Source organism: Tamandua tetradactyla, chromosome 23, assembly GCF_023851605.1.
Source record: "Tamandua tetradactyla isolate mTamTet1 chromosome 23, mTamTet1.pri, whole genome shotgun sequence".
Classification (NCBI taxonomy): Eukaryota; Metazoa; Chordata; class Mammalia; order Pilosa; family Myrmecophagidae; genus Tamandua; species Tamandua tetradactyla.
The window spans coordinates 24,066,778-24,088,491 of record NC_135349.1 but is presented as its reverse complement, the minus strand read 5'-3'; the positions used below and the strand labels follow the sequence as shown (position 1 = coordinate 24,088,491).

The following is a 21,714-nucleotide window of genomic DNA, read 5'->3' as shown; positions in this document are numbered from 1 at the left end:
CCAAGGAGAGTGTAAATTGCCCAGAGCCACAGAACTAGTGGGTGGGCCCAAACAGTCCAATCCCAGAGTCTGTGCTATTGACCACTTCACTACCCTGCCTTCAGGGTGATTTTGTGGTTTTGAGTATACTATATGTGCTGGTTTGAAAGGATGTATGTACCCTAGAAAAGCCATGTTTTAATCTGAATCCCATTTCATAAAGGTAAAATAATCCCTATTCAAGACTGTATGTTTGAAACTGTAATCAGATCCCTGGAGATGTGATTTAATCAAGAGTGGTTGTTAAACTGGATTAGGTGACAACATGTCTCTGCCCATTTGGGTGGGTCTTGATACGTTTCTAGAGTCCTATAAAAGAGGAAACAAACTAGAACACTATGAAAGAAAAAATAGATGGCAGCTTTACTCACTGTTCAAGTTTGCTAGATGCCGGAATATAATATTCCAGAAACGGAACAGCTTTTAAAAACGGGAATTTAGTAAATTGCAAGTGTACAGTTCTAAGACTGTGAAAATGTCCCAGTTAGAGCAAGGGTATAGAAATGTCCAATCTAAGGCATCCAGGGAAAGATGCCTTGGTTCAAGAAGGCTGATGATATTCAGGGTTCTTCTCTCAGCTGGAAAGGCACATGATGAACATGGTGGCATCTTTGGGTTTTCTCTCCAGGCTTCTTGTTGCATGAAACTCCCCCAGGGGCATTCATCTCCAAAGGTCTCGGGCTGCCTGGACTCTCTCATCTCTCATGGATCTCATGCTCTCTTGTGGCTGTTTCATTGTTCTCATCATTCTTTCCAAAATGCTTCCTCTTTTAAAGGATTCCAGTAAAGTAATCAAGACCCACCTGGAATGGGTGGAGTCATATCTCCCTCTAATCTAAGTTAATACCCACAGATGGGCGAGTCACATCTGTTGTAATCCAATCAAAAGATTCCAGCCTACATTGATGAATAGGGATTAAAAGAAACAGTTTGATTGGATCAGGATTAAAACATGGCTTTCCTAGGGTGCATAATCCTTTCAAACCAGCACAGTCACTAAGGAAGGGGAAAACATTTTAATCTCTAGTGTAGCAACCTTCTGTGTCAGGTGGAGTGATGAGCATGTTATATCCATGGTCTTAGTTCACCCTCAAAACTACCCTGTAAGGTTAATACCATTTGCATTTTTTTAGATGATAATACTGAAGCTCAGAGGCATGAAGTAATTTACTCAAGAGTACCCAAGTAGGAAACAATAGAACTAAGATTTAAACCTTAGTTGTCTGATTTCAGAGGTCAAATTCTTACCCGTTGTGCTTCAGGAATACACATGAATGAACAAAAAAGTGCTTCAAGTCTCTTCTCCTCCCTCTCATGTACTAGAGAATCCGAGACATCTCTTTTTCTTACTCACTTTCAGCTGCTCTAAGCAGGGAAGATAGGTTGGGTTTGTTAATCATCTTCTAAATCAGAACATTTCTGTTGTTTCTGTTGGGTGGTTCCTGGCTCTAGCCCAGTCCCTGGAACAGTTGCCTGCAGAGGGTTGTCTCAAACAGTTCCTTGATCTACCCCTAGGAACAGGAGAGACAACTCAGCACAGGAGATGTGAAGTATGAAGACGGCCTGAAGTGATATCTTATATGTGATACTTTTTCAGTCTCCTGGTTTATTTTTAATATTTATACAAACTTTATGTTCTTATATATTTAAATATATAAAATATTTTAATTTTAATTTTATTTAGTTAATTACTGTAAAAAAAGAAGAAGGTCACCTCCCTCACCAATCCTCAGTAAACAGCCTCGGGAAGAGGTACCGTGGTTCTCTCTGGGGTACGTAGTTCATGATTTGAGAAGTGCAGCATGGGGCCAGGAGAGCAGGATCTGATCTGCTCACAGCTCATGGCTGCTGTCCTCAGGAGGAGGGCTCCTTGCTGTTTCAGGGCATCTTTGGCACTAGCCCAATTTCCCAATGCTTCTGCCTCTTTCCCTCTGAGCGTTACCTTCTTCCAGTTGTTCTAGTTCCAGGCCCGTCACTCTGTGTCTCCTCAGGTTACACACTGACTTGGCTGCCCTCCCGGGGGCGCACGTCGCTGCTGGCTGCTGGAGCCCCTCGGTACCAGCATGTGGGGCAGGTTCTGCTGTTCCAAGAGCCAAAGGGCAGAGGAACCTGGAGTCAGGTCCAGAAGATAGACGGCGTCCAGGTGAGCACAGCCCAGGGCACCTACAGAGTGACACGTGTTGTGCTCCTTGGTGACCTGTGAACACTTGTCTGTTCACTGTGTACAGACCTTCTGCGGAGCGAGTGCCTTACAAACATGCTTACGTTTATTCTTATGAAAGCTGTTGGGGGTAGGCTTTATTATCTCCATTTTACTATTTAAAAAATGGAACCTTAAAGAGTCAAACTCATTCTGTTCTACAGGCTCAAGGGGATTTGAGCCTGCATTTGAGGGATTGAGAGAAGATGGATTTGGTGCAGCTTAGGGGAGGAAGTATCCCACCACCCTCTGAGTTCATCAGCCCTTCCCCAAATGTCTTTCTCTTCTTACAGATTGGCTCCTATTTTGGTGGGGAACTGTGTGGTATTGACGTGGACCAAGATGGGGAGACAGAGCTGTTGCTGATTGGAGCCCCCCTGTTCTATGGAGAGCAGAGAGGAGGCCGTGTGTTTGTCTATCACAGAAAACAGGTGGGGACCCAGACAGCTGAGGGGGTGGGGAAAAGCAGAGGTTCACAGGCCTATTCGGGTCCCAGTTTTTCTAAAAGGCTTTCCATGTCTGATCATGTGTTAAACAAACATTCAGAACTGTAGGTAAATGATTGAGGGTGGGCCGATGTTCTAGTTTGCTAGCTGCCAGAATGCAATATACCAGAAATGGAACAGCTTTTAAAATGGGAAATTTAGTAAGTTGCTAGTTTACAGTTCTAAGTCCAAGAAAATGTCCCAGTTAAAACAAGTCTATGGAAATGTCCAATCTAAGGCCTCCAGGGAAAGATACCTTGGTTCAAGAAGGCCGATGAAGTTCAGGGTTTCTCTCTCATCTGGAAGGCACAAGGCGAGCATGGTCAGGGTTTCTCTCTCATCTGGAAAGGCATGTGGCGAACACAGCGTCATCCGTCAGCTTTTTCTCCTGGCTTGCTGTTTCATGAAGCTCCCCGGCAGGCATTTTCCTTCTCCATCTCCAAAGGTTGCTGGCTGGTGGACTCTATGCTTCTCGTAGCTATGTCATTCTCTGCTGTCTCAGAATCTCCTGCTTTCTCCAAAATGTTTCCTCTTTTATAGGATTCCAGTAAAGTAATCAAGGCCCACCTGGAATAGGTGGAGACGTGACTCCACCCAATCCAGTTTAACACTCACTCTTGAGTGAGTCACATCTCCATGGAGATAACCTAATTAAAATTTCCAACATACAATACTAAGTAGGAATTAGAAGAAATGGCTGTCTTTATAAAATGGGATTAGGATTAAAACATGGCTTTTCTAGGTAGGGTAAATATATCCTTTCAAACCAACACAGCTGTGTATGAGGTTTAGTATCAAACTGTTTACATGCGTGATGTCATTTGATCCTCACAGTCCCCTCTTGAGATACTCAGGGCTTTGTTTTCCATTAGGAACCCCAGATTTAGCCAGATTAGGTAACTTTCCAGATTTACAAGCTCCCACAGATAGCAAGAGGTGGAACTGGAACTTGAATCCAGGTTGGTCTGACGACTCTGCACCTGGTCGGTGAGGGACTGAGTGATTGAGTAGTGACTTGTCTTCTTGCTCCCTCCCAGCTTGGGTTTGAAGTGGTCTCAGAACTGCAGGGGGATTCTGGCTACCCCCTTGGACGGTTTGGAGCTGCCATCACTGCCCTCTCAGACCTCAATGGGGATAGGCTGATGGATGTGGCTGTGGGGGCCCCACTGGAGGACCGGGGGGCTGTGTACATCTTCAACGGGAGACATGCTGGGCTCAGCCCCCGGCCAAGCCAGGTGAGGCACCTTTGCCTGCCAATCAGAAACCCCTTCCCAGCCACCTTGAAGCCCACCCCCCCCCCCCAGCCCAGATCCCACTCCCCAGCCTGACTCTTTCCTCCCTCCAGTGTGTCCTCTCCCCAGCTTAGCATCAATTTCTCTTTTGGTCTCAGCGAATAGAGGGGACCCAGGTGTTCTTAGGAATCCAGTGGTTTGGACGCTCCATTCACGGCGTGAAGGACCTTGGAGGAGACGGCCTGACAGACGTGGCTGTGGGGGCTGAAGGTCAGGTGATTGTGCTGAGGTAAGGTGGGACCAATGATAGTAATTTTCTGTTCCCATACTTTAAGCAGTTACTCTGCACTGGGCAATGTACTGACTGTCTTATAGACAGTAGCTTGTTTTGTCTTCACCCCAATCCTGTAAGATTGGTTCCAGAGGCTTCTGTCTTACTCCAGGTTGCACAGCTGCTATTCAGTGGCAGAATTGGGATTTGAATCCAGCCCTTTCTGCCACTAAAATCTCCTGGAGAGACAGCCCTGTGTTATGAATAAAGCATGGCTCTAGTGCCTGGTGACCTGAGTTCATTCGAAGCTCTGTCACTGACTTCTTAGGTGGTCTCTTTTCCAGTTACTTAAATTCTCAGGATCTGAATTTCCTCATCTTTGAAATGGTGGTGGCATTTTCTGCCTTAGAGTTCTTGGGAGTACCATGTAATATCATATAGTGAATCAATGTTTATTGAGCTCCTACTGCTATATTTTAAACACTGAACCAGGCATCAGGGACAGAGGGTATGTGTGGGGTAACATATAATAAAAATTCAACAACTCAATAGGTATTGCATTCATGATAAGTGCTATGAAAGAAAGGAACAGAGTGTAGTGAAAGAGAATAGCACGGAAGACTTAATATAGGTTAGATGGCCAAGAAAAGTCTCCAAAGAAGTGATAAGTGAGTGATGAGAAAGAGCCAAGCTTGCAGAAAACCGGGACAAAAGCTTTCTCTGTAGGAAGTCCAGGGTAGGCCAAGGTCATGAGGCAGGCAGAAGCCTGACATGTTCAGGGACCTGAAAGAGGACCAGTGGCTGCAGCACAGCGAGCCCAGAAGGAGGATGGTGGGAGGTAAGACTGGAGCAGCAGCAGCGTGACGTGGACAGTGCGAAGTTTGAATTTTATTCTAAATATTATGTGGCATCATTGAAGGGTTCTAAGCATGGGAATAGCTCGATGTGATTTGTCTTTTTAAAAGCTCTCTCTTCTTTATAGAAAATTGACCAAAGACTGCTAGAATGAACTGAGGAACTCTAATTGATAATAATTATCACTGGGGAACTCTAATTGATAATAATTATCACTGAGAGATAACGATTCTGCTTTCGAGAAGGAGAGTTCTCTGGCTTGTGGAATCTGGTGGATGGTGCCCTGGGTCTCGTTGTACAGTGGAGGTGGTTGTTTTCCACCCTGCAGGTCCCGGCCTGTGGTAGATATCATCACGTTGATGAAGTTCTCCCCAGCTGAGATCCCTGTGCATGAAGTGGAGTGCTCCTATTCAACCAGTAACAGAAAGAAGGAAGGAGTTAACATCACAGTCTGTTTCCAGGTCAAGTCTCTCCTTCCCCAGTTCCAAGGTCAGTACTCTCCTCCGGTTTCCCCAGAGCAACTCCCCACCCTAAGTCCAGGCTTATGGCCCCAAGATCCCTCACCATTCAACCCTACCCTTTCCCCCTGCCCAGGGAAGCTGGTTGCCAATCTCACCTACACTCTGGAGCTGGATGGCCATCGCACCCGCAGCCGGGGGGTGTTTCCAGGTGGGGGACACAGACTCAGCAGGAACACAGCTGTCACCCCAGTCGAGTCCTGCACTGAACTCTGGTTTCACTTCCCGGTAAGGGAGCCAGCACAACAGCTGAGAAAGGGGTACAGATGAGCTGGTTGCAATGACAGGTGGCCCCAGTGCCAGGCTCAGCTCTGTTTCTGTATGGCTGGGGGACAGGTCACTGCTCTTTCCTGTTCTACCATTTCCTCTCTTCCACAGGGGTAACGTTAATACCTGCTAGTCCTTAATCTGCATACATATGTGCTTTCAAAATGATTAAATTTGTTACGTATTTACCACTTTTTTATGCTACTTTATCCCCACATGACTAATTGCTGCTAACTAGCTTGCATAATTATTTTCAATGGCTACAGAATTTTCAGTCCTGTTGGTATGTCATTATTGGCAAGGTACATATAGTTATTTATTAACACCATCCCGGAAAGAGGTTTTTTTTTTTTTTTTAAATCTTAGTTTAAATTGCTGAAATACCTAGATTCAATTTACTTATGGTGGTCCTGTGTTAAAACAGGATGGATAGCAAATTATTCTGGTCTCTTAAATATTTCATAAGAGACTGAATAGAGGATTAAGTATAAGATCTTGAAGTTTGCTTTAAACTTTTTCTTATGAAAAAATTCGAATATATATCAAAGTAGGAAAAATAGTTTAATGAACCCTTATGTACCCATCACTCAGTTTCAACAATTATCAACTCACATTCTTATTTCATTCATACCTTCCCACTTAGTGCCACAGTGCTTCCTACACACCCTCCCCCCCTTTACTATTTTTTGGGGGGTTGGGTAGTGGTATGCATGGGCTAGGAATCAAACCTGGGTCTCCCGCATGGTTTTGCCATAGTATTTCTGTGGCATAGTATTTTTAAACTTTATGTTCTGAAATAATTTCAAACTTGTAATACAATTGTGAAAATAATAAAAACCCCATGCAGAGAAATCCGACATACCCCCACCCACCCCCCAGATACCCAAACCCACCACTTTTAATATTTGGCCATATATCATTCTGTCATCTGCCTTTTTGTTTTCTGAGCATTTGAGAGCATATTTTATATCATATCCCTTGAACATATTACATCTGTGTACATTTCCTGTAACAAAGGATATTCACTTATGCGATCACCTTAAGTGCAGTTATCAAGTTCAGGAAAATTAACATTGACAGAAAGTTGACAGTCTATAGTCCAATTTTTTCTTATATCCCAATAATGTCCTTTGAACCTTTTCTCCTCCATTCTTAGATCCCATCCAGTATCATATGTTGCATTTAATTGTCATTATCTCTTTAGTTTTTCTTTCTTTTTTTTAAATTGTGGAAACATATACAACATGTCATCCTACCCCAAGCCCTCCTAAGCATACTGTTCAGTGAGATTAATCACATTCACAAGGATGCAGTTCCATTATCACCATCCATTACTAGAACTTTCCTTTCTCCCCAAACAGAATCTATACTCATTTTGCATTAACCTTTCCCCCATTGCCCCTTTCCCCCACCCCCAGTAACCTGTAATCCAGTTTCTGTCTCTATGTGCTTACATATTCTCTGATATTTCTTAGTGATTACCTCAGAGCTTAAATTAACATCCTAAATCTGTAACAATCTCATTTGCTTTGATTCCATTTAACAACTTCAGTAGCATATGTAAACCATGTTTTTATACTCCTCTGTCCCCCCACCTTTATGTAGTTGTAATAAATTACATATTTATACATTATGATTCCAGAACTTTTGATTTATCATTACATGTTATGCATTTGCCTTTTAGATCCTGCAGGAAATAAAAGTAGAGTTACACATCCAAAATGCCATAGTACTGGTATTTTTATTTACCCAGGTTATTATCTTTACTGGAGATCTTTATTTCTTCATGCTTCAATCAGTTGTCTAGTGTCCTTTCCTTTCAACCTGCAGAACTCCCTTTAGCATTTCTTGTAGGGCTAGTCTAGTGGTGATCAACTCACTCAGCTCTTATTTGAGAATGTCTTGATCCCTCCCTCATTTTTGAAAAACAGTTTTTCCAAGTACAGAATTATCGTTTGGCAGGTTTTTGCCATCAGCACTTCAGATATGTCTTCCCACTGCCTACTTGCCTCCCTTGTTTGTTTGTTTCTTTCTTTTTTATATCTCAATTGTATTTTTATACTCCCCAGTTTATTTTGAAAACAGCTTTTTCTGATATATATCCAAATGAATTTGAAATTACAGTTGTCTCACAGTACACAGAAATTACCCGTAAATGTAACACTGATAAAAGAATACAACATATTATTTAAGGATTTCAACATAATAGAATGATCTTTTCCCAACTTTTTAAACTATTTTTTCCTATCTAAACCAATATATAATATTTGACATTTGGGTTATATGTGCATATAAAGCAGATACATTTCCAAAGTGAGCATAAGATGAAATGGCATACAGTGTCCTTTCTGGATATAATTGAATTTTCAGAGGCACAATGGTCCATTTGGGAGCAAAAAGTTGACTTCCTCATGAAATAAACTAGATAAACAAAAATTAAGAATAATACTTAAGATTTATACCACAAATCATTCTCTTTCCTATTGTTTTGACATCAAGTATATACTCTGGGTATGTATGAATCAAAATATTTCCAATCAAGATTGTCTGGGAGGTATGTAATTCAATAAAAGGCCCTGGGATAAAAAGTTATACATATAAGAGGTAGATTATTTAAAAGTCTTGGTGAGCTCAGATATTGACTTGAGCCTGAAAGTGATTATTTAATTATTTATTAAGGTCATAATTAAGCATATTATAAGGCTAACCATCACTGGTTTAAGCACTGAAAAGAAATGATTGTTACAAAACACAGAAAATATTGTATTTTGTGATTCTACTATTTTGTTTGTTCCACTATTTTTGTAATTGGGACAAGATAAGAGGTCCAATTTGTTTAAGAACATTTCGTGTACCCCATAAGGTGTCTGAATCAAAGATTTTTATTAATTCTTCTGCAAACATATTGATTTCCATCTACAATTTTTTTTAACTTTTTAATTGTAAAATATAACATATATACAAAGCAAAGAAAGAAAAAAGCAATAATTTTCAAAGCACACTTCAGCAAGTAGTTATAGAATACATTCCAGAGTACAATTATTTTTTAAGGTAAGAAACGATAGGTTAATTGGAAAAAAAAATTGTGACCTTGATCTGTGAAGGCCACAATTTTAGCATACTGATTGATTGGAAAACCTAGAACGTCACGGTAAAGATGCTAATCATTTTTGGCCTTCAGCAGTGAATGGATGCAGCTTTACTGTGACTTCTCCAAAAATGCTGTGCAGCCCCTAACACTACTGGTACACAGTCTCAAAGTTGGAGTCATTCCCATAATAGGGATCTTCAATAATAAGTTGTTTTTGTGGATCATAGCTCCCAAGTTGTTAAATTTTTGCTTTGCAGATTTTAACTTCATTACCTTTTCTATTCACATCTCTTAGATTGATTTCGTCCCTACACAATCCATAATCAAGTGTGGCAAAAGCTTTGGTAACCGGCTGGGCAGCATGATCTGTAGGACTATCATGACTCTTCATGCAGTTTTGCCCTCGATAATCAGGAGGGTTTCCTATCTCATAATTGAATGTTGCAGTATTGTCTATCCTCCAATTATCTGAAATATTTTGATCAGTTACAAATTTCCCGAAAGCTGCTTTTGCAGTGGGTGACTGACGTACAAACAGCACCAACTTGGGCGGCTGCGTTGCCATCGTCTCAGGCCACAAGAGAGGCACAGAGTGAGCACCTCCCTTGTAGGCTCCCTTGTATGTGACACGGGGCTTCTGTCTTATGGTTTTCAGAATGCTCTGTCTTTGGCATTCACCAATTTGATGATAACACGGTGTGGGGTGAGTCTGTTTGGGTTTACCCTGTTTGGTTGTGGATGTGGACGTTCGTCTCTTAAATTTGGGAGGTTTTCAGCCTTTGTTCTCTTGAGTATTTGCTCAGTGCCTTTCTCTTTCTTCTTCTGGGACTCCCACAATGTGTCTGCTGGTACACTTGATGGTGTCCCATGGGTTCCTCAGATTCTGTTCACTTTTCTTCATTCTTTCCTCTTTTTGTTCCTCAAGCTGGATAATCTCAGCTATTTTTATCTTCAAGTTCACTGAATCTTTCTTCTGCCAGCTCCTATCTGGTGTGGAACCTCAGGGGATTTTTGATTTCTGTTACTGTGATCTTCAGCTCTGTTTGATGCCCTTTAATGCTTTTCCATCTATTGATATTGTCTTTGTGTTCATTTGTTATGTTACTGATCTCCTTTAGCGCTTTGTGCATTTTTCCCTTTAGCTCTTTGAGCATATTTAGGACCATATTTAAAATCTGTGTCTGGAAAGTCCCAGTCTGGTCCTCCTCACTGATGGTTTCTGATGCTTTATTCTCCTTTACCTGGGCCATAGCTTCTTGTTTCTTTGTATGTAATCTTTTGTTGAAACCTGGACATTTTTATATTTTAGTATGTTTATGGTTGGAATTCAGACCCTGTGGCATCGGTTCCATAAGCTTGTATCCAATTAATGTTATGACAGAGCTTTCCTTGAACTCCAGGAGCTAACAAAAGAAAGAAGGAAAAAAAGAAAACATCTTCCCCAGTCTTTGCAGATTGACCTGTGGAGTGCTGTCCTTCAGGGCTTATCCATACAGTGAGTTTGGTGAATTACTCCAAGCCAAAGCATAGGGACCTTCCTGATCCTTTCTGCCATTGGTCTTGTTTTGGGCATGTACACACATGGCCCTAAGAATTCCCTTGTTGAACCTGATGGGAAAGTGAATATCCCCTCTTCCCTAGGAAACAGCTTCTTCACTGTCTGTTTCAGGCACAGGTCCTTCAGCCAGCAAGCCCTTGCTCCAGGCAGTATGACTTGACTGCTCTCCCACAGTGTTCTGAAGGAGAGAAGTCAGCTGCCTCCTACACGCAGGTCAAGGACTGAGGCAGCCAGTCCCTCAGACCACTGCTAGACAGATTGGGCCATACATACATGTTCCCAGTATGTGCATGAGGGTTACTTTGCTCCCTGTGCAATAAGGTTCAGGCTCCACACTGAACTAGTGAAGGAGTTAGGGAGGGGCCAGCAAGGGCACCAAAAAAATCCTAACATTTTAAAGTAGCTTTTTTCTTCATTCAGTGCTTGCCCAGTTGCTGCAATCGTTTAGCTGATTCTGGAACCTTTAGGAGGTGTTTCTGCTAGTTTTTGCTGTTGTTCAAAGCTTCTGTAGGGGAACTGAGCCCTGAAGCAACCCTCTCCGCCATCTTGATCAGGGCCTTCAAGATTTTGAAATTTTAAACAAATTTGCCAGAGAAGAAGGCAGCATGACATGGTGGAAAGACTTGGGATTCCGTCAGGTCTGGGTTCACAGCTGGCTGTCACTTCTTAGTTCTTAGAAAAATTGTGTCACCTTTTAGACCTTATTTTCCTCATTTTTAGTATGGGGATAATAATGCCTGTTAGGATTAAACTTTAAATGAAACACGATTTGTGTGTCTTACAGAGTACCACTGACAAGCTAGAAGACTTAGGACTCATTCCTGTTCTCAAGGAACTAATATTCTAAACTAGGATATTTTAGTTCTAGAATATTCTTTTCTTGTGAAAACTTTGATAATGGCTGTCTGGGGCAGTTGGACAAAGGATTCAGGGCTCTATTAGCACTTAATGCAAAAAAGTGTTATGGCTAATTAGTGAGGTCTGTCGAGGAATTTGGGTCAACAATTGTTCTCAGAAACAACCCTGCCTGGGTTATAAAACACCTGATATGGAGTAAGCAGTGGCCATTACTATAATTCTCACTGCTGGTAAGGTCTTAGACAACCAACTACTAGAATCTTATTCATAAATGTAGAAAAGATATGTACTTAGTTGGAAGTGTCATAAATATTAAGCTCATGACATAGTCATTGTAATCTTCTTATCACCCACAGGTATGCATTCAAGACCTCATCTCTCCCATCAATGTCTCTCTGAATTTCTCTCTTTGGGAGGAAGAAGGGACATCAAGAGACCAGAGGGCGGTAAGAAGATATTGGCCTGGGAAGTTGATGGGGAGTATGGAAGAGTGGAAACTCAATCTAGCAAAAAGTGACCAAATTGTATAGGACTCTTTGATTGTAAGCAACAGAAACTAAATGTGGCTTACTTAACTAGGGAATGAACATATGTGAGTTTGTATTTATAGTTCAAAGGGAATTTTAAAAAGCCAGGTTTGGGAAGAAGGGGAACCAGGTGGTAGCTCTGAAGAAATCTCAAGAGAAGGAAATGGCCTCTTCGGTGAATTAAATCCAGGTCCCTGCAGCAAATCAGCTTCAGACATCTTTAGGCTTCTAACACTGCTAAAGTTGAAAATGCCGAGGAAAGAATGTCATAAGGCCTAGCTTTAGGCCAGGGCCCTCCTTTACTTACTGTGAAAGAGCTGGGTACCCTGATTAGCTTTCTCACCAAATTGTCTTCATTCGGAGGTGGGTGGTTCTCTCAAAGCCAAACTGGGATGCTATTATATAAAAGAAGAGGGGAGGATGTGGGGTAGTCTAAATATCCAGCTACACTTGTTATTAGATCACACAGACTTTAGTCTGTCAAAGCCTGGTTTCCTTTTCTAAAGTCGCTGGTGCTCTGGCTCTGGTGGAAGGCAGTGGGGTCTGGTGGAAAGAGCCTAGGCCTGAAGGCCTGCACTGGCGAGTTTGTTTCCTAGTACAGGCTTCAGCACCTTGTCTCCCTCTAGGCCTGTTCCCCATCTTTAAAATGAGCCCTGTACTGTGAGGCCTCTCCAGGCCTGGAGACTTCATCCTCTTCAATTGAAACTGTGGACTGCACTCTTATCTCGTGTATTTTCTCTTACCCTCTTCTTAGTCCCTTGCTGCCTTCTGTGATGAGTGTACTCCCCTTTCCATAAGCCCTGCCTGAGGTCTGAAGATAATAATGGTATGCTTACCCAGGAATAAAGCCCCTGCCCACCAGATGCACAATGGGAATTTGATCGAGCACCTTCTCTGTGCTAGGCCCTGTTCTGGGGACTGGTCCATTGAGGTAAATAAAGCATGGTTCCTACCCTGGCTCTCAGCCTGCTATTAAGAAAGTCAAAAGCGATGGACAATTACGACCCACTCTCACAATGCTATGATAATGTTAGATATGGAGTGGCAAAGATTTTGTGTCCAGATTTGGGGAATAAGGAAAGCCTTCCCACAAGGACTAGACCTTTGAGGTCCCCAGGTGGAGAAGAGGGCATGGGCATTCAGGAAGAAGGCCTAAGGTGAGCACAGGTAAAGATGCCAGAATATGGGGTGATGGGAGTGGTAAGGAAGAGAGAGAAGGTAGGACCAGAGCAGGGGGCTGCTCTCCAGGGGCAATGAACTAAGGAGGTTAGCCTTTTCCCTGAGGGCACTGAGGAGCTGTGAAAGGACTTTTACTCAGAGGAAGGAAATGGAATGTTACGATGGAATTTTTTTTTGCAAGTATCACAAACCTCAAAAGTGATGTTAACACAAAGAGAATCTCTTGGCTTATGTAACTGAAGACATCAAGAGTAGATTTGGTCACACATGGCTGGAGCTGGTGCCCAGACAAGATCATCTGGTTCTGTCTTTCTTTATATCTTGGTCTATTATTCTGGTATTGGTATCTTTGTCAGTTAGGCTCTCTTTCACACTGGCCAGAATAGCTACCAATAGCCACTGACATTATTTTCATAGATCGGCAACCCAAAGTAGAAAGAATGCCCCCTCAAAGTCATGGTCTGTGACATAGTCATACCCCTCAACCAACTACTGGGGCCAGGCCCAGGTCAGGGACCTGCAGCAGGACCAGCATGGGGCTGAGGGCGGGGTAGGGAGTGATCAGCCCCACCTTAACCCAAGCTCCGGGAAGCAGGGAGTAGTGTTCCCCAAAAGAAAATTAAGGTGTTGCTATTCTAAAAAGAGAGAATAGATATATTTATTGTTGTCTAGATGTTTTAGGAAGGTGATTTTGCAGCTGTATGGAGGTTGAATTGCAAGGATGTGAGCGTGGAGTCAGGGAGATGGGTTGGAGGCCATCGTAATGGTCCAGATGAGAGATTGGAAGGGATGAAATTAGGCATTTTCTAATGCCTCTCGGCAGTGGAGAGGAGGGGATGGATTAAAGAGAGACTTAAGAGACAAATTTGTTAAGATGTTTAGATGCGGGGAGAGAGGTAAAAGTTGGCATCCATTTCCAACTCAGATCTGAGTTAGGTGATGGAGCTGCTCATCCCAACAGGGAGCACAGTGGGGAAGCAAGCAGGCTCTTCAGGAAGCAGAGCTGGCAAGTTCCGCTTTGGACCTTGTGAGACCTGCAGGAGGCAGCTGGGTCCATTTTAGGCAAGGACAAGGTGCCATATTAACTCAGTGGCAAACCAGAATTCAAATTAAAAGTGGCATTTAAAAAGTCTCTTTCTTTTTCCTGTAAAAAGCAGACCAAACCTGGTATGGCATTTGTGTTCCTCTAAATCGGAGTCAGCAGACTTTTTTCTGTAAAGGGCCAGTAGTACATATTTTTTGGCTTTGCAGGCCAGAAAGTTTCTGTTCCAACTACAGAACTCTGCCATTGTAGTGGTGGAGCTGTGGGGAAGGGTATATATAAGCCAATGGGCATGGCTGTATGTATTTTTAAAACAGTATGGGGCTGGTTTTGGCTTTCGGGCTTTGGTTTGCTGACCCCTACACTGAATGATTAGGGTCTTGGCTTCCTTCAGTCTTGCTTCTTCTCTATACTTAGTAGGCCTTCTTACAGTCAAAGATGGTGTTCTAGTTTGCTAGCTGCCGGAATGCAATATACCAGAAACAGAATGGCTTTTAACAAGGGGAATTTAATAAGTTGCTAGTTTACAGTTCTAAGGCCGAGAAAATGTCCCAGTTACAACAAGTCTGTTAGAAATGTCCAATCAAAGGCATCCAGGTAAAGATACCTTGGTTCAAGAAGGCCGATGAAGTTCAGGGTTTCTCTCACAGCTGAGAAGGCACATTGCTAGCACAGTCAGAGTTTCTCTCTCATCTGAAAGGGCACATGGTGAACATGGTGTCATCTGCTAGCTTCTTCTCCTGGCTTCCTGTTTCATGAAGCTCCCCGGGAGGCATTTTCTTTCTTCATCTCCAAAGATCGCTGGCTGGTAGACTCTCTGCTTCATGGTGCTGTAGCATTCTCTGATCATTCTGAATCTCTTTCATTCTCCAAAATGTTTCTTGTTTTATAGGATTTAGAAACTAATCAAGATCCACCCAAATGGGTGGAGACATGTTGTCACCTAATACAGTTTAACTGCTCTTGATTAAATCACATCTCCAGGCAATGATCTAATTACAGTTTCAAACATACAGTATTGAATAGGGATTATTCTCCCTTTATGAAATAGTATTTAGATTAAAACATGGTTTTTCTAGGGGACGTACATCCTTTCAAACCAGCATACCCTCCCTTTCATTGATCACTAGCATTTCAATCTACTAAATTTATTTTAACATTTGTTCCCCTTATTATTTATTTATTTTTAATCCATTTGTTTTACTCATCTGTAAACACAGTCACATTGTGAAAGCTGTATCATTATACAATCATCTTCAAGAAACATGGCTGCTGGAACACAGCTCTACATTTTCAGGCAGTTCCCTCCAGCCTCTCTGTTACACCTTAACTAAAAAGGTGATATCTATTTAATGTGTAAGAATAACCTCCTGGAAAACCTCTCCACTCTGTTTGGAATCAAACAGCCATTGATGCTTTGTTTTGTCTCATTTCTGTCTTCCCCCTTTTGGTCGAGGTTTTCTCAGTCCCTTGGTGCTGAGTCCCAACTCATTCTAGGATTTCTGTCCCATGTTGCCAGGATGATCCACACCCCTGGGAGTCATGTCCCACATAGACAGGGGGAGGGTGGTGAGTTTGCTTGTTGTGTTGGCTGGAGAGAGAGGCCACATCTAGCAACAAAAGAGGTTCTCTTGGGGTGACTCTTAGGCCTAATTTTTTTTTCTTGTTCCCCCTATTATTTATTTTTATTCCATATATTCTTCTTGTCTGTTGACAAGGTAGATAAAAGGAGCATCAGACACAAGGTTTTCACAATCACACAGTCACATTGGGAAAGCTATATCATTATACAATCATCATCAAGAAACATGGCTACTGGAACACAGCTCTACATTTTCAGGCAGTTCCCTCCAGCCTCTCCTTTACATCTTGGTTAACAAGGTGATATCTACTTAATGCATAAGAATAACCTCCAGTCTTAGGCCTAATTTTAAGTAGGCTTAGCCTATCCTTTGCAGGGTTAAGTTTCATATGAACAAACCCCAAAATTGGGGGCTCAGCCTATTGCTTTGGTTGTCCCCACTGCTTGTGAGAATATCAAGATTTCTGCACTTGGGGAAATTGAATTTTCCCCTTTTCTCACCATTCCCCCAAGGGGACTTTGTAAATACCTTTTTATTCACTGTTCAAATCCTTCTGGGATTTATCAAGGCATCACTCTGGACAAACCTACAAAATCTCAGGCCCTACTTAAGTTTCCATGTACTTATGGTGGTCATTTAAGCTGTCCACATAAGTTATATCAGGAAATGCACTGGTCAAAATATAAATTTTGTACCAAATAAATATTTTTTTGCTTTAGTCTCACACATAAGTTAAAGTTTTTAAATATTAATCACCATCTATTTTCAACACCTTTCATTATTGACATTCCTTTGTTCTACCTCATGCAAAACATTTTTAAATTTGTACATTTAGTCACTATCATTATACACTCTAAGCATTCTTAGATTATACCATCTCAGTCTTTATCGTCTACCTTTCCTTCTGATTTCATTTGTGTCCCCGGGCCTTCTCCCTCTATTATTCTCACATTCAGCTTCATTCAGTGTTCTAACATTGTTGCATTACAGTTAGGTAGTATTGTGCTATCCATTTCTGAATTTTTATAATCAGTCCCGTTGTACAATCTGTATCCCTTCAGTTCCAATTACCCAATATCTACCCTATTTCTATTTCCTGATGACCTCTGTTCTTAACTGAAATTCTCCAAGTTCATTTGCTAATGTCAGTTCATATCAGTGAGACCATACAGTATTTGTCCTTTTGTTTCTGGCTAATCTCACTCAGCCTAATGTCCTTAAGGTCCATCCATGTTGTTACATGCTTTATGACTTTATTCTGTCTTACAGCTGCATAATATTCCATTATATGTGTACACCACAGTTTGTTTAGCCACTTGTCTGTTGATGGAGATTTTGGCTGTTTCCATCTCTTTGCAATTGTAAATAATTCTGCTATAAACATTGGTGTGCAAATGTTCGTTTGTGTCCGTGCCCTCATGTCCTTTGAGTAGATACCAACTGTTCTAGTTTGCTAGCTGCCAGAATGCAATATACCAGAAATGGAATGGCTTTTAAAAGGGGAAATTTAATGAGTTGCTCATTTACAGTTCTAAGGCCGAGAAAATGTCCCAATTAAAACAAGTCTATAGAAATGTCCAATCAAAGGCATCCATCCAGGGAAAGATACCTTGGTTCAAGAAGGCTGAATGAAGTTCAGGGTCTCTCTCTCAAGTGAGAAGGCACATGGCGAACACAGTCACGGTTTCTCTCTCAGCTGGAAGGGCATGTGGTGAACACGGTGTCATCTGCTAACTTTCTCTCCTGGCTTCTGGTTTCATGAAGCTCCCCGGGAGGCATTTTCCTTCTTCATCTCCAAAGGTCGTTGGCTGGTGGTCTCTGCTTTGTGGTGCTGCAGCATTCTCTGCTCTCTCTGAATCTCCCATTCTCCAAAATGTTTCTTCTTTTATAAGACTCCAGTAAACCACTCAAGACCCACCCAAACGGGTGGAGGCATGTCATCACCTAATCCAATTTAACAACTACTCGTGACTAAATCACATCATCCATGGAGATGATCCAATCACAGTTTCAAACGTAAAATTTTGAACAGGGATTATTCTACCTTTATGAAATGGGATTTTGGTTAAAACATGGATTTTCTAGGGGACATACTTCCTTTCAAACCAGCACAATACCTAACAATGGTATTGCCGGGTCATATGACAATTCTGTATTTAGCTTTTTGAGGAAACGCCAAAACTGCCTTCCGCAGCAGTTGTATCATTTGACATTCCCACCAACAGTGGATAAGTGTGCCTCTTTCTCCACGTCCTCTCCAGCACTTGCCTTTTTCTGTTTTATTGATAATGGCCATTCTGGTGGTGTGAGATGATATCTCATTGTGGTTTTGTTTTGCATTTCCCTAATAACCAGGGAAGTTGAGCATCTTTTCGTGTGCCTTTTGGCCATTTGTATTTCCTCTTCTGAGAAGTGTCTGTTCAAGTCTTTTTCACATTTTGTAATTGGGTTGTCTGTCTTTTTGTTGTTGAGTTGAACAATCTCTTTAGATATTCTAGACACTAGACCTTTATCTGATATATCGTTTCCAAATATTGTCTCCCATTGTGTAGGCTGTCTTTTCACTTTCTTGATGAAGCTCTTTGATGCACAAAAGTGTTTAATTTTAGGAGTTCCTGTTCTTTCTTTCTTTCTTTCTTTCTTTCTTCAGTGCTTGTGCTTTGGGGTGTAAGGTCTAGGAAACCACCTCCTATAGTAAGATTTATAAGATATTTCCCTACATTTTCTTCTAATACTTTTATGGTCTTAGATCTAATGTTTAGGACTTTGATCCATTTTGAGTTAATTTTTGGGTAGGATGTGAGATATGGATTGTCTTTCATTCTTTTGCATGTGGATATCCAGTTCTCTAGTCACAATTTGTTGAAGAGACTGTTCTGTTCCAGGTGCGTTGGCTTGACTGCCTTATCTAAGATCAATTGTCCAGAGATGAGAGGGTCTATATCTGAACATTCTATTCAATTCTATTGGTCAGTATATCTATCTTTATGCCAGTACCATGCTGTTTTGACCACTGTAGCTTCATAATATGCCTTAAAGTCAGGTAGCGTGAGACCTCCGACTTCATTTTTCTTTCTCAGGATACTTTTAGCTATTTGGGGCACCCTGCCTTTCCAGATAAATTTGGTTATTGGTTTTTCTGTTTCTGAAGAGTAAGTTTTTGGGATTTTAATTGGTATTGCATTGGATCTGTAAATCAATTTAGGTAGAATTGACATCTTAACTATATTTAGTCTTCCAATGCATGAACACGATATGCCCTTCCATTTATTTAGGTGCTCTGTAATTTCTTATAACAATTTCTTTCAGTTTTCTCTGTATAGGTCTTTTGTCTCTTTAGTTAAATTTTTTTTTATAGCTCAGATGCAGCTTCATTCAGTGTTTTAACATAATTACATTACAATTAGATAGTATTGTGCTGTCCATTTTTGAGTTTTTGTATCTAGTTCTGTTGCACAGTCTGTAACCCTTCAGCTCCAATTACCCATTGTCTTACCCTGTTTCTAACTCCTGATGGTCTCTGTTACCAATGACATATTCCAAGTTTATTCTCTAATGTTGGTTCATATCAGTGGGACCATACAGTATTTGTGCTTTAGTTTTTGGCTAGTCTCACTCAGCATAATGTTCTCTAGGTCCATCCATGTTATTACATGCTTCATAAGTTTGTTCTGTCTTAAAGCTGCATAATATTCTATCGTATGTATATACCACAGTTTGTTTAGCCACTCTTCTGTTAATGGACATTTTGGCTCTTTCCATCTCTTTGCAATTGTAAATAATGCTGCTATAAACATTGGTGTGCAAATGTCCGTTTGAGTTTTTGCCCTTAATTCCTTTGAGTAGATTCCCAGCAATGGTATTGCTGGGTCGTATGGCAATTCTATATTCAGCTTTTTGAGGAACCGCCAAACTGCCTTCCACAGTGGTTGCACCATGTGACATTCCCACCAACAGTGGATAAGTGTGCCTCTTTCACCGCATCCTCTCCAGCACTTGTCATTTTCTGTTTTGTTGATAATGGCCATTCTGGTGGGTGTGAGATGATATCTCATTGTGGTTTTGATTTGCATTTCTCTAATGGCCAGGGACATTGAGCATCTCTTCATGTGCCTTTTGGCCATTTGTATTTCCTCTTCTGAGAGGTGTCTGTTCAAGTCTTTTTCCCATTTTGTATATGGATTGGCTGCCTTTTTGTTGTTGAGTTGAACAATCTCTTTATAAATTCTGGATACTAGACCTTTATCTGATATGTCGTTTCCAAATATTGATTCCCATTGTGTAGGCTGTCTTTCTACTTTCTTGATGAAGTTCTTTGATGCACAAAAGTGTTTAATTTTGAGGAGTTCCCATTTATTTATTTCCTTCTTCAGTGCTCTTGCTTTAGGTTTAAGGTCCATAAAACTGCCTCCAATTGTAAGATTCATAAGATATCTCCCTACATTTTCCTCTAACTGTTTTATGGTCTTAGACCTAATGTTTAGATCTTTGATCCATTTTGAGTTAACTTTTGTGTAGGGTGTGAGATATGGGTCTTCTTTCATTCTTTTGCTTATGGATATCCAGTTCTCTAGGCACCATTTATTGAAGAGACTGTTCTGTCCCAGGTGAGTTGGCTTGACTGCCTTATCAAAGATCAAATGTCCATAGATGAGAGGGTCTATATCTGAGCACTCTATTCGATTCCATTGGTCGATATATCTATCTTTATGCCAATACCATGCTGTTTTGACCACTGTGGCTTCATAATATGCCTTAAAGTCCGGCAGCGTGAGACCTCCACTTTGTTTTTTTCCTCAAGATACTTTTAGCAATTCGGGGCACCCTGCCCTTCCAGATAAATTTGCTTATTGGTTTTTCTATTTCTGAAAAATAAGTTGTTGGGATTTTGATTGGTATTGCGTTGAATCTGTAAATCAATTTAGGTAGGATTGACATCTTAACTATATTTAGTCTTCCAATCCATGAACACGGTATGCCCTTCCATCTATTTAGGTCTTCTGTGATTTCTTTTAACAGTTTTTTGTAGTTTTCTTTATATGGATTTTTGTCTCTTTAGTTAAATTTATTCCTAGGTATTTTATTCTTTTAGTTGCAATTGTAAATGAAATTCATTTCTTGATTTCCCCCTCAGCTTGTTCATTGCTAGTGTATAGAAATGCTACAGATTTTTGAATGTTGATCTTGTAACCTGCTACTTTGCTGTACTCATTTATTAGCTCTAGTAGTTTTGTTGTGGATTTTTCCGGGTTTTCGACGTATAGTATCATATCATCTGCAAACAGTGATAGTTTTACTTCTTCCTTTCCAATTTTGATGCCTTGTATTTCTTTTTCTTGTCTAATTGCTCTGGCTAGAACCTCCAACACGATGTTGAATAATAGTGGTGATAATGGACATCCTTGTCTTGTTCCTGATCTTAGGGGGAAAGTTTTCAATTTTTCCCCATTGAGGATGATATTAGCTGTGGGTTTTTCATATATTCCCTCTATCATTTTAAGGAAGTTCCCTTGTATTCCTATCTTTTGAAGTGTTTTCAACAGGAAAGGATGTTGAATCTTGTCAGATGCCTTCTCTGCATCAATTGAGATGATCATGTGATTTTTCTGCTTTGATTTGTTGATATGGTGTATTACATTAATAGATTTTCTTATGTTGAACCATCCTTGCATACCTGGGATGAATCCTACTTGGTCATGATGTATAATTCTTTTAATGTGTTGCTGGATTCGATTGCTAGAATTTTGTTGAGGATTTTTGCATCTATATTCATTAGAGAGATTAGTCTTGTAGTTTTCTTTTTTTGTAATATCTTTGCCTGGTTTTGGTATGAGGGTGATGTTGGCTTCATAGGATGAATTAGGTAGCTTTCCCTCCACTTCGATTTTTTTGAAGAGTTTGAGGAGAGTTGGTACTAATTCTTTCTGGAATGTTTGATAGAATTCACATGTGAAACCGTCTGGTCCTGGACTTTTCTTTTGGGGAAGCTTTTGAATGACTGATTCAATT

The 21,714-nt window shown here is 41.0% G+C and overlaps 1 protein-coding gene across 3 annotated transcripts in view; it reads left to right on the top strand.

The window, feature by feature from the left end:
* The window catches only part of ITGAL (integrin subunit alpha L), a 60,570-nt gene that overhangs the window by 15,661 nt on the left and 23,195 nt on the right, over positions 1 to 21,714 (top strand). For all 3 annotated transcript variants that reach the window (XM_077141238.1, XM_077141237.1, XM_077141236.1), the window contains 7 exons: positions 2,031 to 2,182; positions 2,533 to 2,670; positions 3,762 to 3,959; positions 4,115 to 4,245; positions 5,411 to 5,571; positions 5,677 to 5,828; positions 11,731 to 11,820. In XM_077141238.1, coding sequence (XP_076997353.1) covers positions 2,031 to 2,182; positions 2,533 to 2,670; positions 3,762 to 3,959; positions 4,115 to 4,245; positions 5,411 to 5,571; positions 5,677 to 5,828; positions 11,731 to 11,820 — 1,022 coding nt within the window. The remainder of the gene's footprint in view (positions 1 to 2,030; positions 2,183 to 2,532; positions 2,671 to 3,761; positions 3,960 to 4,114; positions 4,246 to 5,410; positions 5,572 to 5,676; positions 5,829 to 11,730; positions 11,821 to 21,714) is intronic.